The 18,295-nt window shown below is 48.9% G+C and overlaps 3 protein-coding genes across 3 annotated transcripts; 2 read left to right on the plus strand and 1 right to left on the minus strand.

The window, feature by feature from the left end:
* Nucleotides 1-319: 319 nt before the first annotated feature.
* LOC139784645 (uncharacterized) lies at nucleotides 320-2,452 on the minus strand. The gene is made up of 2 exons (XM_071723834.1): nucleotides 1,084-2,452; nucleotides 320-912 (listed from the first exon to the last, which is right to left on the minus strand). The coding sequence occupies exons 1-2, from the start codon at nucleotides 2,450-2,452 to the stop codon at nucleotides 320-322; spliced, it is 1,962 nt and encodes a 653-aa protein (XP_071579935.1).
* A 4,883-nt stretch (nucleotides 2,453-7,335) lies between these two features.
* LOC139784646 (uncharacterized) lies at nucleotides 7,336-7,761 on the plus strand. Its single transcript, XM_071723835.1, has one exon. The coding sequence runs from the start codon at nucleotides 7,336-7,338 to the stop codon at nucleotides 7,759-7,761; it is 426 nt and encodes a 141-aa protein (XP_071579936.1).
* Nucleotides 7,762-9,143: 1,382 nt separating this feature from the next.
* Nucleotides 9,144-9,668, plus strand: LOC139784648 (uncharacterized). Its single transcript, XM_071723836.1, has one exon. It carries the CDS (start codon nucleotides 9,144-9,146, stop codon nucleotides 9,666-9,668), a length of 525 nt encoding a protein of 174 aa, XP_071579937.1.
* Nucleotides 9,669-18,295: the final 8,627 nt, after the last annotated feature.

Consider the following 18,295-nt stretch of genomic DNA (forward strand, 5'->3'; position numbering starts at 1 on the left):
GTCGGCTCGGTTGTTACCTCCGCCTTCTCATGCGTTTCCCGCAGAGTGTCACCCGCTCTCGGCTGCTTCCCCGAAGTGAGCGGCTGCAAGGTCCGTCCTTATCCCATCTCCACAATATTCTTTGCAGATTACGTTGATCAGCTTGAACCAGTATCTGTCGATACATCATTCGAATATCAGCGGTCATGACGTATGGATCCTTGCGGAATCTTAATAAGATGTACAGCAAATCCGGTTGCACTGTGGGCCCGGCACGAAGTATATCGTTAAGCGATATCCCGGTAGATGTGGGACACGAACCGTTGAAAACGACTCGAAGTTAGGTCGTCCGGCTGTCTTCTTTTATAACAGCATGGTGAGGCAGGTAATTGATTACCAGATCATCCGTGTAAGCTTTGACTTCACACCGGTCATCGTCTGTCACCTCGGTCATGTGACCTAAATCTTGGTATTCTTGCATGAACTTTCCGTATTGTTCTTGCAGGGCTGGTGATTTAGCAAACTTTCGCTCCATGGACTTAAGGCACTTGACGGCGGTTTCTCTTGAATGTCCGAGCTGATTGATATTACCCTTAAGGGGCAGTCGCAATTCAAAACGTCCTTCTGCATTGCGTCGGTGCGTTCGGACGAATTCCTCTTCGCAAATTTTGTCGTTCTCGCATGGTTCCGTGTATGGAGCTCCTTCTTCAACGTGCCAAAACCGCTCGAGTTGATTCTCTAGTGTTTCTGATTGAGAGAAGGCACATACAGAAACGTTAGATGAAGAACGTGGATTCTCGATTCCTATAGGCCCGACAATGATCCAGCCCAATTTTGTTTTTTGAGCAATCGGATGATTTCTTCCAAGCTTGACTTGACCAACGCAGAGCAACTCCCAGAAGATTACACTTCCAAGCAAAACGTCGATTTTTCCTGGAATATGGAAAGACGGATCGGCCAAAGTAATTGTTTAAGAAATTTTGAGATAGCGTTTGTTAATTTCAGATAATGGAAGCCTGGTCATTATCTCAGGTAACACTGAAAAGTTTAATTTGATCTTGAACGCGTTGAATCTCGATTGTATCGTCGCATGAGTCTGATAACGTGCAATCGTTTGAATATTGTCGATGCCGCGAATAGATAGTTGCTGGCTTTGCTGAGGCAAGTGAAGCTTGTCGCAGAGATCTTGCGTTATGAAGTTTGTTTGAGACCCAGGATCGAGAAATGCGCGACATTCGTGATATTCTCCTGAGCTGTCTTGTATCTTGATGATTGCAGTAGCCAGTAGTCCTCGCTCATGCGTGAGTGTGGCGCAATGAGCTAGAGTACTGGATTGAAACTCAGCGGACGATGACGATGGTTCAGGTGGGATTTGCGATCGGTTAGTATCATCTGAGCCCATATTCTCATTCTTATTGATATGTAAGAGAGAATTATGTTTTTTCTGACATAAGCGACACGTGCCAAATCCACATGCTTCGAGGGTATGACCTTCCCTCAAGCAATTCGGGCATACTTTGAGCACCTTCATTTCCTTAATTCGAACCTGCGGAGATAGATTGAGAAAGGATGGACAACTGTGAATTTTGTGCTCACCTTTTTTACAGAACAGACAAAGGTCTGACTTAGACTTTGTGGCAACGGCAGCTACTGCTCGTTTATTGGTAGAACCAGATTTGTCATTGCTCGACGTTGAAGGTTGGTTCGCCTTTGACTTGTCGAGTTGCAGCGTTTCGAGCATGATGCATCGGTTGGTGATGAACTCGATAAACTGATCATATGTCGCTACGTCTCGGGAAGACGTTTTATTCTCCCACTCGCGTTTCGTGGTGCTATCGAGCTTCGCAGTCATCAAATGGACAAGGATGGCGCTCCACTGCTCGGTCGGTTGTCCCAACTTCTTTAAAGCTCGTACGTGTTTTTCCGTAGAGTCCAACAATTGACGTAAGGATGCGTGCTGTTCCTTCTGGATAGCGGGGTACTCAATTAGAGCTTGCAAATGGTGATGTACAAGAACGCGCTTGTTCTCGAATCGATTCTCGAGAAGATTCCACGCAATCTCATAGTTATCGGCGGACATCTCTATAGACGTCATTATCTCTGAGGCCACACCCTTTAAAGATGATCGCAAATAATATAGCTTCTTAATATCGGACAAGCTCTCATTTTCGTCAATCACTGCTTTGAATGTATTGCGAAAATTCGGCCACTGTTCATATGACCCTTTAAACGTGGGCAAATGTATCGGAGGAAGTTTAATGTTATCCCCCGTATTAACCCGCGAATTCGAATTACTAACGTCAAGGCTTTGATTCGGATTCGGGTCGTGTTTTCGTTTTGCGTCGATAAGCGCTTTAGCGGCGGCGGATGCTGTATAATAATCGGATTTAAAGGATTCTCGCTCACCGTCGTTTTCGAATTCCGGATTGAGATCCTCAAGAGCGTCCTGCCTTTCGCGGAACTCCTCCCACATTTTCTCAATTGCCGCCAACCTTGCAACCGCATGCTTCCCAGTCGCGACCCCTTCGCTCAGGGGTAACCCGAATGGTCCTCCGTAGGGAAAAAATTGGCAGCAGACACGATCAGGACGAGCTCGACCCTGGCAGGAGGACAAGCAGAAGCGCCACCAGCGCCACCCGAGGCGCCAGTGGCAGAGGAAATGACCGACACCGGTACAAAGGGTGGAGCGCTCCGAGGATGAGGGACGTGCTCCGTTCTATTATATGTCCCATCCGACGCGAGAATACTTAGGATAAGAAAATTAGTTAATAAGTGCGTTTGCGGCTAAGTCCGCCGAGCCATAGCTCGACTATTAAGTATAAATTTCCCCAGGCGTCGGTGATGTTTGTTTTATTTTCGGCTCGAGCCAATGATTAAAATTACTGTTTATGCGTGAACCGACGCGTAGCACGCAGCTATTAGGCACGAGCCACACACGATCTTCAATGACGGGGGCATGCATGATGGGCGCTGAAGGTATGATGGGCGCGTGCGCGTCGAAGTAACATCCCCTGACTAATAGGAGAAGCTCGGTGAATGATCAGGGACGATCGAGATTACGGTCAGGGATCGCGTTTGCGAAATCGCGAACCAGGCCCGCGCGAGTAACAGCAACGGCCTATGACAAACAAGCGAAACCCGGGAAACCGTCAGGGACAATCGAAACTACGGTCGAAGATTGCGTTAGCAAAACCGCGAATCACGTCCGCGCGAGTAAAAGCAACGGCCTATGACGGACAAGCAAAGCTTGGTGGCGGGTCAGGGAGAAGCGAAAATGCGATCCTAGATCGTGCACGCGAAATCGCGAACAGGGTGTACCCGCGTCATAGTAACGACTCATGACGGAGAGACGAAGCCCGGGAAACGGTCAGGAGCGATCGGAATGGCGATCAAAGATCGCGTCGGCAAAATCGCGAACCAGGCCCGCGCGCGTGAAATTAGCGGTCCATGACGGACAGGCGGGACGTAGTAGTTGGTCAGGGAGAACCGAGAGCGTGGTCCGAAAGCGCGTTCGCGAAATCGAGAACCGGCGGGTTTCGATCGAAACTAACCGCGTATGACCGATGTGCGGAGTGCGTGAGTCGATCAGAGAAGGTCGGTAGCGAAATCGGAGGCCGCGTTTGCGAAGTCCGAAACCTGACGCGATAGTAAAGAAAATAATACGCCATGACGAAGGCGCGACACCTGGTACACGATCATGGTGGGTCGGCGTCGAGCTCGTGACCTGGGTCAACGAATTCGTATCCTGGACATCATCTACAGGAACAGACCTCGCAAACGAGACCTCAAGCGTCTAAAGGTCGATCATAGTAGGTCGACGTCAACGGCGTGCAGGATGCGTTGCACCCGGACATCTTCCTCGAGGAGGTTGTCCGGGAACATGTATTATAGCGTGATATAAGTCGTGCGCATGGGTTGGCGTCGTCGGCGGACGAGAATTGACGGGGGACGAAACCTGGTGCATTGGCATCAGGGAGGGGGAGCGTCCTGAGCGGGGATCAGGTGGAATTTTCCACCGGAACATTCTAGAACGCCCGCACGGGGGAATCACGTGATCGGGAAAAGAGAAAGCGGGCACGGCCTGGTACCGCGACGCAGTAGGGCCGAGGAGTGGGGGCTGCGACCCATGGTGGGGAGCCAAAGAGAGCTGCGGCGCTCGAGGCAGTCTGTCGGGGACCTTCGAAGAGGTGACACGTATATCTCGCGCTAACGTTCGTCGCGCGCGCTAAGTCCCGCGAGTATGAATCGGACGCGTAGATTGTTCGCCCCGAGATCCGCAACATCCGGCAACGCCCGCGGAAACGCGTTACGTGCTCGTTACGACAATTAACGAGAGGTGCAGAGCCACCAAATAATTTGTGAATTGCGAAGCGGAAAGGTGATAGTGCCTGGCGACATGCGTGTTGGCCATTTCATGTAAAACGAAGATCTGTGAAGAAGTTCCTGCGGGAAAGGATAACATTGAATAAATTGTTCAATCAGTTTGTAAAATGACTCTCGAATTCGTAAATTTTACTTACCTTCACTTACCTGATCCATCGGCGGTGATCCACGAAGTCCCTCGGCGATCCTGGTATGCGGAGAAGCGAGAATCCTGGAAGCTGCAGCGGCGACGATCCAGCGTTGGCGGGAACCTGAAAATAAAGGAGAATTAATAAAATTGAGAATTTCGAGGAAGTAGAAAACTTACCTTCTCGGTGGTATAAGGTCAAACCGAGTGGCGACCGTGAAAAGGAATTTAATAACGGGAATCGGGCGGCCAAGTAATAACGTCCGGTCACAACCTTGCGACCGCTCTCTCCAAGGGCGATCGTACGCCGCCAAGAATCGCCACGCGTGGTGATCGAGCGGACGGTGGTTCCGCCGAGCGTCGCGAGCGAGAGCGACACGCCGTACGCGCGGGTAGGTGAGCCACTGCGGGACATGCCCGCCGTCTCGCCAGACGGATCGACCGCGGCCGGGCTCAGCGAGGAGTCCACCGGGAGCCAGGCGATCTCGATCCAGCCTCCCGTGGTGTGGATGCCCACCCCCGTGGGCCAAGTTGACCAGCCGTCGGACGACTTCCTAAGCCCGTCCAGCGGCGAGGAAGAGACAGACTGAGTTAGCGACGAGGCGCGCGATGGAGCGAGGGCCGCGTTCATTCCGTTTATTTTCGTTTTAGATCCCGCGGCAATAAGTAGATTTTGGTATGTTTTCTTTCTTTTGAGTCACTATTGCGACGACTCGGTCACAGAATCCCGAGGTTAGAAACCAAGGTAGATATTAAGTCTTGCGTGCCCATAAGGCAATGTTACCCATTAGCATAGTTAGCCCAGGCGGCATAAGTAGAATAAAGTTATGAAGACAGATCGCCGACAAGAAGGTTCATTTTGGTTTTATGGTGGCGGTTCACGATATTATGACATTTCATTTGACGCATAAGGTCGGCAAGATAATAGATGCGAGCAGTACGTGAACCACGGTAACCTCCAGGAAAAAAGGTTCGAACATCGGCCGGACCTGGTACGGACGGCTACGGGGTCGGCGTCGTCAGCGGAGCATCGGCTCCAAAAGGGGACTTCTTCCCCAGGAACGGGGTCTCGGGATCGTCTCTCGAGGACCTGGGGCATCCGCCCATAGGGTCGGCGCCAACGCCCGACCACCAAAAGGACGCCCGGACGATTTATACAGGAAGTCGGTCCGGAAACCTGTTCCGGGGCATCTCACAAGAGGTGCGCGTAGGTCGGCGTCAACGGCCTACGCCCAGAAACGCACCCGGGCGATTTTTCCAGGAAGTCGACCCGGAAATCTGTTCGGGAGCATCTCCGAGGAGGTGCGCACAGGTCGGCGTCAACGGCCGACACCCAGAAGTTGACCTGGACATCCTCTACGGGGAATCGACCCGGAATCTTCATCAGGGCCACCTCAAAAGTGGTGCGCACAGGTCGGCGTCAACGGCCGACACCCAGAAGTTGACCTGGACATCCTCTACGGGGAATCGACCCGGAATCATCATCGGGGACGTCTCCGAGGCGGTGCGCACGGGTCGGCGTCAACGGCGCCGCGTGAACAAAAAAGGTGAAAACCTGGTGCAGCGGTACCGAGGGAGGGGCACCTCTACATGGAACTGCGCGTGGAAATTTCCACCCGGGAGCGTCCGAAAGGGGGGCACGGGGGACAGGCGTGATAATCACGCGCGGCGTCAAAGAGAAAGTTGTGACGTCATGTCGAACGACGAAAACAACCCGGGAGTAGGGATGGTCCGGCATGGTAGGGAGCCCGTTCGGCATGGTGGGGAGCCAGCGCGAGATAGGAGACTCGAGGCAGTCTCTCGGGTATAGCCGTAGCGAACGGACGTGTCACGCTCTATACTCGCAGCATACGTGTTATACTTAACAACCGGGAACTCCCGCGTACTATCGCGTAAAATAACTCGTTTATTTTAACCATTTTAACCATTTTAACCATTAACTAAGCACCCCAAAAGGTGAGAGGCAAGGGGACTCACCTTAACCAAGCACCCCAAAAGGACGTTTCTACAAATCTATCTGTAAGAAGTTTCATAACTCGCAAAGTACTTAATGAAAAATGACTTAGTTATAAGTGTTTTGGAAAGCTCTCGAGATAATCTACAAGATATGTAAAAATAAGGGGTTCTATATAAAATATTGAAATCGACATTCACGTGACCTTCAAATGACTATCCAAGATCAAACCAATGACACCATCTTATGTCCCCCTTGAAACCATACAACTTTTATCTGAAACATTTTTCTCAAAAACGCTTAGTTTTCCAAAGAAATGCTTGATACGGGCGCACTGATGCACCATGTATACTTGAAGTATACACTCTAAATACTTCCGTTTAGGCTGAAATTGACTAAATATTACTTCCAAGGGTATAAGGAAGTGATTCCAGCCATTTTGGTCTAATTTTGCCGAAAACAGGCCTTAGGGACCCTCCTCCTTTATTATTAAGTTTTAAATATCTTGTATTACATATATAGTATATGTAATTTATATACTTATGTATATATTTATATGTATATTTATATGCAAATATATATTAACATGTACACACATACATATTATATATGATACATTATACATTTTTAGCAAATTTTTAAATAATTTGAAGGTGAATAACGGTACATCTTTTCGTCCGTGCTAGTTACTGTACTGATATCATTCTCGCCGCGCATGCGTGAAAAAGGGAGCCCTGATCGCAACACTGCTGGGGATGGGTTTGTGGCGGCGAAATGGGGACTCATCTCCGTCGTGGAAGTATATGCCCCTCCGAGATGGGACCTGGCCAGGTTCGAGCGGACGCTGCGCGAGATTGACGCATGCGTTCGCAGATGCCTGCCTGGCCAGGTCATGGTGGCGGGGGACTTTAACGCGAAGTCCGCGTTGTGGGGGGGTTCCCCGCACACCGACCAGAGGGGTCATGTATTGGAATTATGGGCGGCGGGTCTCGGCCTGTGCTTGGTGAACACGGGCCGAGAAAGCACCTGCGTGCGCCGGCAAGGGGCCTCGATAGTAGACTTGACGTGGGCTAATCACCTTGCCGAGCGCAAAATACGCGGCTGGAGGGTGGTTACGGACCAGGAGACTCTTTCTGATCATCTCTACATAGAGATGATGGTCCGTGCCACTCCTCCAGAGTTGCTTGCCCGCCGCCGAGACGCTGATAAAAAACGACAAAGATGGGCCCTCAAAAAGTTGGATAAGGACTTATTGAAGGCTGCAGTCCTTGGACTGACGTGGGGTGAGGGCGGCGACGCCGGGGAAATGGGGATGTAGACGCGGAGGCCGAGTGCTTGGTCAGTGTCGTGTCGCGAGCTTGCGACGTGGCCATGCCTCGGATCCGTCGTCTCTCCTTCCGGCGCGTCGCCTATTGGTGGACGGAGGAGATAGCCGAGCTACGGCGCTCCACGCAAAGAGAGTATGGAAGAGGGCCCGCACGGGAAGACGCGGGGCCCTCAGTGAAGAGGAAGCGGGAGAGGCCTGGCGTGCTGCCTATTCGCGGCCAAGGAAAAGGCCTGGAAAGAGCTCCTCGCGAGTGTGGATGAGGATCCGTGGGGGCGCCCCTATAAGCTGGTTCAGGATAAGCTGAGACCCCTCTTACGGAGACGTTAGACCCCCAGTTCGTCGGCAGGGTTGTGGATACACTCTTCCCTGCCGACAGAGGAGGCGAAGTCTCATTCCCGAGGACAGTACCTTGGGAATGGGATAATGAACTGGGGGTAACCAAAGAGGAACTCGCGGGGGTGCTCCGCAGGGTCAGGAAGGGAAAGCCCTGATGGGGTTTCAGGCAAGGACCTTGGCCGCGGGGGGACTGGCTGGCAGGATGCGCAGGTTGTTCACTGCATGCCTGCGCGCCGGCCGGTTCCCCAGGAAATGGAAGGAAACCAGCCTGGTACTCCTGCCGAAAGCAGGGAAGCCTGCGGATTCCCCGTCCGCACATCGGCCCGTGTGCTTGCTGGACGAGGTAGGCAAAATATTTGAAAGGATAATTGCCGAACGCCTCGTCCAGCATCTGTCCCGGAGGGAGGACAAAGGTCTTTCGGACGACCAGTTCGGCTTCCGTGCTGGGAGATCAACGATTGACGCGATTAAACGCGTCCTCTCCCGCACGGAGGCCGACATTGAGGAGGGGAATGTAGTGATGGGCATTTCTTTTAATGTTCGAAATGCCTTTAACTCCATCCCCTGGCCGGTAATAGGGGGGGGGGCGCTGGAGGCGTTAGGCGTCCCCTCTTACCTCATAGAGGTCGTCCGGGACTACTTCCGGGACAGAGGTCTTATGTACACGGACCAGGACGGGATCCTGAGGATCAGGTTAGTGGAGTGCGGTGTCCCGCAGGGGTCAGTATTGGGGCCCCTGCTTTGGATAATCGCTTATGACCTGGTTCTCAGGGTAGCCCTCCCCAACAATTGCTGGTTCTCGGGATACGCCGATGACGTATATCTGGGAGTCAGCGGGGAGGGCTGGCAGGAGCTAGCCAGGCTGGCGAATGTGGCAGCTGCATGCGTGGTGCGCTCGATTAGGAGGCTGGGTTTGGAGGTGGCCCCGCAGAACATTATTTTTTAATTGCAAAGCGTGGGGGCCACCTCCGGTAGGACTCAGCCTCCGAGTCGAAGGAGTTGAAGTCCCGATCACTCCGCATTTGAAGTACTTGGGAATGTGGCTGGACAGCAAAAGGAGCTTCGGCGAGCACGTCGCCCGCGTGGCCCCTAAAGCAAGGAGGGTGGCCAATAATTTGGCGCGGTTACTACCGAACATCGGCGGGGCCAGCGGGGGCGCGCGGCGCCTCTACGTGGCGACGGTCCTCTCGGTGCTGCTATACGCAGCACCGATATGGTGGGAAAAGGTGGGGAAAAGTCCCCACCTTAGTAGGCAAATGGCGGCGGCCCAGCGGATAATCGCTAATAAGGCCGCCAGAGCCTACCGGACCGTCTCCCACGTGGGGGCGATCACCTTCGCCGCGGTTTCCCCGGTCATCCTGATCTCGAAATCATACGCCGAAACGTATGAGACGGTGAAAGAGATCAGGAGCAGGCTGGGGGAAGTCCCGGCGAGGGCAAGGAGGATGCTGAAGCTCCAAACCAAGGAGACCCTCCTCCGTAACTGGGAAGCTTTTCTGGCAAACCCGCAATTAGCGGGGAGGAGGGTACGCGAGGCTGTCCAGCCGGTACTTGCGGAGTAGGTGGAGCGTAAGAAGAAGAGGTTTCTTACGTTCCACGCGTCACAGGTGATCACCGGGCACGGCTGCTTCGGTGATTACCTGTGCCGTATCGGGAAAGAACGCACCACGCGCTGCCATCACTGCCCGGGGAAGACGGACACGGCGCAACACACGCTGGAACACTGTCCAGCGTGGGAAAATAAGCGCCGTGTCCTCCGGGCAGTCATAGGAGAGGATCTCTCCCTCTCGGACGTCATTGCGGCGTCGGTCGAGGGGGGGGGAGTTGGAGACAATAAATGGAGGACGTTCGTCTCCTTCTGCGACACAGTAATCTCGCAGAAAAAGGCGGACGAGAGAATTAGGAGGGGGAGGTAAGCCTCCCTCCCACCGATGACAGTAGTGAGGATGAGGATGGGGCGCCGAGACCACAGCCGCGGCGAAGGCCGCCGTCGGTAAGAAGACGACGGCGTGGATCTCGAAGAGGCGCCCCTGCAGCGGCCCTAGACGAGGTACAAGGTTAGGACAACGGCGGGGGGCGGGGGGCGTCACTTGCCGACGCTTGTGGCATCCCCCTCACCCCCCGGCCGGCTCCTCTTCCCCAGGGGGAGGATGTGTCATTGGAAAAGGGGAGGGAATGGGCGGCGGCACGGGGGCGGGCTCTCTCAGGGGCCCGTTTCCCTGCCGCCGATTCTTTTGTACCGAGCAGGTCGGTGGCGGTTGCGGTCCGGGAGGGGCTCGGGCGGATTCTCCACGGGGTTTCCGCCATAAGTGCCCCTCCCGGACCGTGGGAGGGTGGGGCCGGGGGCTGGGGGTGGCGACACTCCCGGGCCCCTGGCACCGCCTGCCCTCTACGAGGGGGCGCGAGGAGGAGAGGAGCCCACCACTTTGATGGCGGTACCTCCTCCCCTCACTCGCCCGGGGGGCGGGCGCGCGGTCGGGGGTTACCGCGCGTCCACTGCTTTAAGTGGCAACCCCGGAGAGGGGGGTGGCGGATGGGGGTGGTGTCACCCATCCGCCACAAATTAGACGAGCCCTAAAGGGCTGGCGCGGGGAGGCTCACGGTTGGCATCCCGGCGATTCCCGGGGCCTCCCTATGCGCGTCGAGAGGGACACTTGTGAGGATTTTAGCCGGTAGGCTATGCATGCAGTATCGTTGACGATGTGCATGCATGGAATCCGGCACTCCCCCCGCCTCTCCCCGGAGGTGGGGGGGGCTTCTCCTTCGGGGGCTATTGGGTAAACTGGGCCTCGGCCTGGGATCCCAGTAGGAGAAGATTTCCCTCACGTAAAAAAAAAGTCTCTACACGGCACAAAAACAGAATGTGTGACAGTCGTTTCAATTATGAGAAGAAATTCAGGTGCTTTATAAAAAGCACACAATAAGAATATTAAGAAGATAGCCCAGTTTATCCGCACGGGCCCCACTCGTGCGGAGGGAGCAGTTTGGAATATAAAAATTCCTGTGATCAGGTGGACTCGAACCCGGTTCCTCGGGGTTACGAGTCTGGCGCTTTACCACAAGACCACACTGCCACCTGTGGCGGTCGGCCGGGATTCCACGCCCGTTACCGTAAACACAACTATTAGATAATCAAAATATAAATTTTTACATTATTCTTAATCTTGAGTATACATATGCTTTTAAACAAAATTAAAAAGTTAATTGCAGATATTAATTACACAAAAATAAACTGTTTGTATTTACCTGCATTGTTACTGTTGACAGCATTTTCATCTGTATCTTCTAATACTTCTGATACGTCATTAATTTCTTGTTGTGTTTCGTTCGCAATAAGTTTTGTCAAAAAAGCTTCGTCTATAAGAAAAACACAATCGTTAACCTAGCGTCTAACCTACTACAATTAATAAAGTGTATCATAATAATATCTACGTAAACACATAGTATAATTTTACCTTTTGTTGCTTTCTCCATTTCTTCTTTCGTCAAAAATAAACTAATTACTTCATTTTTTCCATCAATCAATACAGGAAATTCAAATAATTCTTGATCCATTATTGTGTCCGAGCTTGTCGATTCCTGTGGTCAATTCTCTCTTGTCTATTGTGTTTGTTCGGTATGTAACCGGTGCAATCTGAGCACGTTCCGAATTATCCAACACACGCACACACTGCATCAACGCACAAAACGCTTTCACTGCCTCAAGTCGAAAGAGAAACAGTCAATGCGCTGGGAAGAGTGCAAAGAATTCAAAACGGTTAGTATTATCTAGGGAATCCTCGGCACTACCAAAGCGCTTTCAATGTGCGCATTGGTTAAATTGGAACGACTTTCCATGCAGTCTACGCGCTTAATGCGTAATTTGGAACGCACCCCTGGAGGTGGTACCGGGCGGCCAAGACCCTTGGCGAGTAGCTCTCTTACCCTGGATCGCGACGGTACCGTGTGCTGGAGAGGTTTTATCAGATGGGATCGAATCGACCGTCAAAATGCTTCACTTGACGGAGCCAGAGAGTGACTGGCTCACGGCGGAATCTGATCTTTTTCGGAAAAGATCTGAGTTTATATACCCCTCGGCGCCGTCTGGTGGCGTCTGGGGTATCGGCGACGGCGATGGCGAGCGTCGGGGTAGATCGGCAGTACGGACGGGTATTATATGGGTACCCCGACGCCGCGATCGCGTTCGGCGGCTCTCGGCCGTTTTCGGCACCGCTCGGCGCTCCGAGTCAGTTGCCGCGGTAAGTCCTTTCGAGGACTTATGCGCGAGATGGTATAATTAATAACGGTCACACTGTACCTTTTCTCGCCCGGCGGATATTCGGCCGGGCGGCATCCGGCTGGTGTTCGCCGGGAACAATGCGTTTCGGGGCGCATTGTTACAAATATTGTAGGATGCGTAATTAGCTCAAAGCAGCGAACGATGTGTCTCGCATCTCAGCGTGCGGCATGACGGGCAGATGACTTGAGTTTTTCGATCGCGTTTTCCTTCGCGAACAGAATCCGCACCTCACACGCTTATCAAGCTTATAATCGATATCGAGCTCTTTGTTGTACATATCGTCAAGTCTCAAAATTTGTCGAATTTCGATTTGCACAAATAATAATCTGAGGGTCGATTTGTTTAATCACTGCTCTAAAAGGGGTCGCACGAGAGTGATTGACAGCTCCTGGATAAACTAAGCTCGCGAAATTTTTGCATTATTAGCATTCAGCTGGTACAATATAAACGAGTTAATAATACACTGGTCCAGCATGCCAAAAAGAAAAAAAAACGCAAAGGCCATCGACAAGTATCACGCGCAGTCGAATATTCGTTGCATCTTGTCGAAAGTATCCGTTCCGCCTTTAGTACTGTTGTAAAATTCTACGATTTCAGGCTTACCAGAGTTTTTATCGTACCTGCCGATGTGACGGAGTAAGGATAAGAGCAACACGATTTTATTTTTTTCGGACAATACGAGACAAGCGCATTTTGATTGGAGTATGCAAATTTCGCTCACCGACATTACCGCTTTGTTTCAATTCGGACGAGATTTCGCGCTTATCCATTCTTATCGTGCTAACTATCGTGAGATATTATAATTGGCTTTCATTTTTTCTACGATCGGCAGCGAAGTAAACCAATTGTCGGTTGTAATATTTCTGCCGCTTCCGTGGTTGGGTTCGGTCAAAGTTCGAACATAGAAAAACGGTACAGCTTCTGATGGCTGCGTTTGAACCTTGCCTACATAGGGAGAAGCGTATAGTAGATAATAGGTTCTCGAATCATTGAGAGTCACGATCTTCAACCCATATTTATCCGGTTTCGAACGCATGTAGACGCGAAATGCACAGCGACCGCGGAAACCTAACAATTGTTTGTCAATCGTACAATATTGGTGCGGCGAGTAGTATTTTTGGTAGTTGCTTATAAACATATCCCACAATTTGCGAATAGGGGCGAGCTTATCTGTAAAGGAACGATTTTGGCGTGTAGTCTTATCATTAAACCGCATACAACCGAATATGAACATAAAGCGATTGCGCGACATTGTCGCACGATAGAACGGTGACGAAAAAGCACTCCATATTTGTACTGTTGCAGAATGCGAGTCGTGATGCAATTCACTAAAATACAATATTCCGAGAACCGCCTTCAATTCGAACAGATCGAGATCTCCCTGGTACGTCACGTCCCCTTCCTTGTTTCGTTTACCAGTGGCGACCATGGCACAGAGAAATGTGCGCTGCTCTAATGAGCCGAAGATCCGAGTTTAAATCCGACCAAAAATTGTCGATTCTTATTCGATCGCTACCTCTCGGAATCAAAAGGTGATGGCAACCCACCGAGAGTATCTTGCCACGAGAATTCCTCTATAGCTGTAGAGGAAACCAATCCTCCAGGTTCGGGGTTAGGCAGTAGGCTGACAACCTATTCCCAGAAAACAAATCTTGCCATGGTCGCGATTTCTTCGTTAGTATGTTTTATAATAATAGATAATAATTCGTCGGGCATCAGTAAAGACCAAGCTCCTTCAAGACTCGGAAAATGAGATACAATACGTAGAGAACATCCTCGAGATTCTGGCGAGATAGTAGTTCATTTGTATTTATTTTTCCCGTACAAAGTTTTTTTGCCTCTCAAAGAAACCTTTGTTGGCTTGTTCTTTGGTTCAGCCTCAATGTCGAAATCGGAATCAGATGAAGTAGAATTCGAATGATGATCTTCGGTATCTGCTGCGTCTTCCTCAGTATCGCTGTTCGAAATATTTTCAACGGCATCTTCTTCTAAATCGGATGCATCGTCGATAATTTTTTTTTCGCAACGAACTCGCAGCTGAATTTCGCTTACGGTCCTCGTTTTACCGTGACTGAGCATGACGGCTGCAATTAATAAAAATCAATAAAATAATCGTTGAGTTAAGGCTCTGTTGGAAATCCAATCGGACGGAAATCGGGCTAATTAAGAGCCATTCGCTGTTCTCGGTGCGAAAGATATATTTATTCAGTATTTAATGTTCGAACGTCTCGGTCCCTTTTTTGGACCATTTTCAGCATCTAACAAAAAACACAATTATAAACATACATGAATTTACAATATACAGTTTCTTACAGCAAATTACTTACAAAATCTATGGTAAAATTAAGTGACAAACGGTGAACATCTCACGAAAGACGAGGATTATATAGCCTCCTCTGGGTTCCCGCCACAAAGGATGGAGATATTGTCATCCTAAATAATATGATCTATTGTATCGAAAGTGCGGGTGTGATAGTCTAATGTGGAGGAAACTTACCCTCCCCATTCGTAAGGAGCACCGTCTGTCTCGAGCGACAAGAGAATACTGACTGTTATAAAATTCAACACAGGTCAAGGAGAGTTAAATTTATAAACATTGGTCGTTGTTATTAAATTTTAGGCAGCTTATTTATTATTGGAAAGTACGCTTGGTGAAGGCTTTCCGTGTCTAGTTGTAAATTAAGACCGTTCTTTTGTCTTTTTATAAAAATCATTTAGGAAAAAAGTCTCTTTCTGTAAAATTGTTCCTCATCCAAAACCTCGACCATATTCCAATCGAATTCATAACCACTGAGTCTGTGTTCAGTCACTACAGACAATAAAATAACATTTTCTTAATTTATATATACTAGGTCGAACATGACTTTCATCGTTTCTTTACTTACTCGGTTAGACGGAGCGCGTGCCCCAAGGGCTTCGTGTCCCGGCGGTCACGGTGTTCTAGAGCCAAGCGTGTCAGAGTGGCGTGAGGCCTCGGCCGATCGCCGTTAATACTCCCGCGTGATCTGATTCGAGGACACTGCCAGGAGGGGGGGTTTGACTGGGGCGGTACATCTGTCAAAGAATAATGTAGGTATTCTACAAACAGAACGCTACAAGCGCGCGGCTGTTCAACACACATATTAACACTGCCTTTTTAAGAGTGGAAAAGTATTTATTCAATAAATTATTATTATTATTGTGACTTTACACGCACCTAGCACCGTGTATACACATTTTATAAAACATTAATCGCAAAGTCATACTTATAATCCAATAAATAATATCGAAAGACTATGACAAAAACGTTAATATCACAGCCCCACAAAAAAAAATTTTTTTCTGTCCGGCGGACCGGACTAGTCAATTCTTACGTATTTTGGGTCGCTGAATCCGAATCCGAGGTCAGAATTCAAAAGTTGGTTCGTGTTTTTTTTTCTAATCTCAAAAAACATACTTTTTTAGTACATTTTGAGCCGTAATGAAAAAACGCGAGCTAGTTTCGAAATTCTGACCGTGGATTCGGATTCAAAAGCTTGAATTACATCACAATTGACTAGATTTTTTAATACAAAATGGCAGATCCAATATGGCGGACCCAATATGGCGGATGTTTTTTCAAATTGATCCGATTTGCTTGAAACTTGGTACTCAGGGGTTTTTGTGGTCGCTGAGTACGAATCTGATGTCAGTTTTCTAAAATTCAAAATGGCAGATCCAGTATACCCGATGAGTTTTTGAAAATTGACCAGATTCGCCTAAAATTTGTTACTCGAGGGTTTTTGGGGTCGCTGAATACGAATCTGACGTCATATCATAACATAATCACACTGAAAATGCAGTTTTTCCCACATGACTCTGAGAAAGTACAAATCTTATATATTTGACGTCCAAGATCACAATAGTCAAAGTATATCCACCCTGGCGAAAATGAGAAGTTTCATAAACGTTTGTTTGATGTTTACGTGAGCGTTTGCGGAAGTTCGTTGAGAGTTTAAAAACGGTCAGTAGAGAGTTCGTAGAGCGGAAATTGCAACGCTGCAGCGTTTGAAAGGCGTTTGTATATAGTGTTTTTGAGAGTTTGCACAGCGTTTACATGACGTATGACGTTTGCTGAGAGTTCTTTAAAACATTTAGAGATCCTCTGTTAAACGTTTAGGCTGCATTCGAAAACGTCACCCGGGTACACACGGGTATACTTCCTTCTCCTTCTAACTCGCTGAGATAGAAAGAGAAGGGAGTATACCCGTGTGTACCCGGGTGACGTTTCCGAATGCAGCCTAAACGCTTAACAGAGGATCTCTAAATGTTTTAAAGAACTCTCAGCAAACGTCATACGTCATGTAAACGCTGTGCAAACTCTCAAAAACACTATATACAAACGCCTTTCAAACGCTGCAGCGTTGCAATTTCCGCTCCACAAACTCTCTACTGACCGTTTCTAAACTCTCAACGAACTTCCGCAAACGCTCACGTAAACATCAAACAAACGTTTATGAAAATTCTCATTTTCGCCAGGGTGGATATACTTTGACTATTGTGGTCTTGGACGTCAAATATATAAGATTTGTACTTTCTCAGAGTCATGTGGGAAAAACTGCATTTTCAGTGTGATTATGTTATGATATGACGTCAGATTCGTATTCAGCGACCCCAAAAACCCTCGAGTAACAAATTTTAGGCAAATCTGGTCAATTTTCAAAAACTCATCGGGTATACTGGATCTGCCATTTTGAATTTTGGAAAACTGACATTAGATTTGTACTCAGCGACCACAAAAACCCCTGAGTACCAAGTTTCAAGCGAATCGGATCAATTTGAAAAAACATCCGCCATATTGGGTCCGCCATATTGGATCTGCCATTTTGTATTAAAAAATCTAGTCAATTGTTATGTAATTCAAGCTTTTGAATCCGAATCCACGGTCAGAATTTCGAAACTAGCTCGCGCTTTTTCATTACGGTACTCAAAATGTACTAAAAAAGTATGTTTTTTGAGATTAGAAAAAAAACACGAACCAACTTTTGAATTCTGACCTCGGATTCGGATTCAGCGACCCAAAATACGTAAGAATTGACTAGTCCGGTCCGCCGGACAGAAAAAAAATTTTTTTTGTGGGGCTGTGTATTTATTCAATACTACTTATTTAGTACCAAACTAGCAAAAAAGAGGCATGTACTTACTTTCAAATTTCAACCAAATCGTACACATTTGGGTCTTTGAGACCCGATACTCTTTTTACGTTCGCACTGTTCCGCAACTGAGGACCTGCCTAGGCAAATGGTAGGGGAAGGACCAAAGTTTTTTTTACGCCGCAGGGTCATCTTCATAATGTCAATAGCCTTGCGAAGCCAGTCCCTCGAAAAAGCCAAATCTCTCACAACAGACCCGAAAAAGTCCTAGGGTTAATTAATTTCTTATAGGCTGTACTATACTATTTCATATTATTGTATATTACTACTACTATTGGGTAAGCATCAGAATAACATTATTTTAATTATTTACCTTATAATAATGCAACATTTACTTACCGATTGTCTATATCTATATCATATTGGGGTTCATTGATACGCATGGTTAGGTTGTGACCGAACTTGCGATCTTGAATGAGTAGAAACTTACTTGTTGTTATATAATAACGGTCGCCACTGTGTTTTCAGCGATCACACAGAACGCATTAGCCCCTCAGTTACCTTGACGAAAGGCTTCCTTCCTTCCTTCCGATTTCAATTATCTTCACGCTACTTGGCTCGTTACGTTTTCGGGACAATGTCTATTGGCAAGGTCACGCACTCGCACTCGATTCGCGTATGAGATATTCGGATTCGGGATAGGATATTGAAATGAATGTTGCACTTGTATTTGTTGTGCCGTAAACGGGAGTGTTCCGGCACAGGGTTCTTTGGATCCGCCGGGTTGGAGGAGAGAACA

The sequence above is a fragment of the Temnothorax nylanderi genome, unplaced genomic scaffold (genome assembly GCF_030848795.1).
Source record: "Temnothorax nylanderi isolate EJ_2023f unplaced genomic scaffold, tnyl_v1.0 TNYL_tig0653_pilon, whole genome shotgun sequence".
In the NCBI taxonomy this organism is placed as follows: domain Eukaryota; kingdom Metazoa; phylum Arthropoda; class Insecta; order Hymenoptera; family Formicidae; genus Temnothorax; species Temnothorax nylanderi.

Excerpts from the sequence above, each read along its gene's own strand:
- LOC139784645 (XM_071723834.1), bottom strand. The coding sequence starts at position 2,452 with ATGTGGGAGGAGTTCCGCGAAAGGCAGGACGCTCTTGAGGATCTCAAT. Across the intron at positions 913-1,083 it reads CAATATTCAAACGATTGCAC|GAAAAATCGACGTTTTGCTT; the intron begins GTTATCAGACTC and ends TCCATATTCCAG.
- LOC139784646 (XM_071723835.1), top strand. The coding sequence starts at position 7,336 with ATGGTGGCGGGGGACTTTAACGCGAAGTCCGCGTTGTGGGGGGGTTCC.
- LOC139784648 (XM_071723836.1), top strand. The coding sequence starts at position 9,144 with ATGTGGCTGGACAGCAAAAGGAGCTTCGGCGAGCACGTCGCCCGCGTG.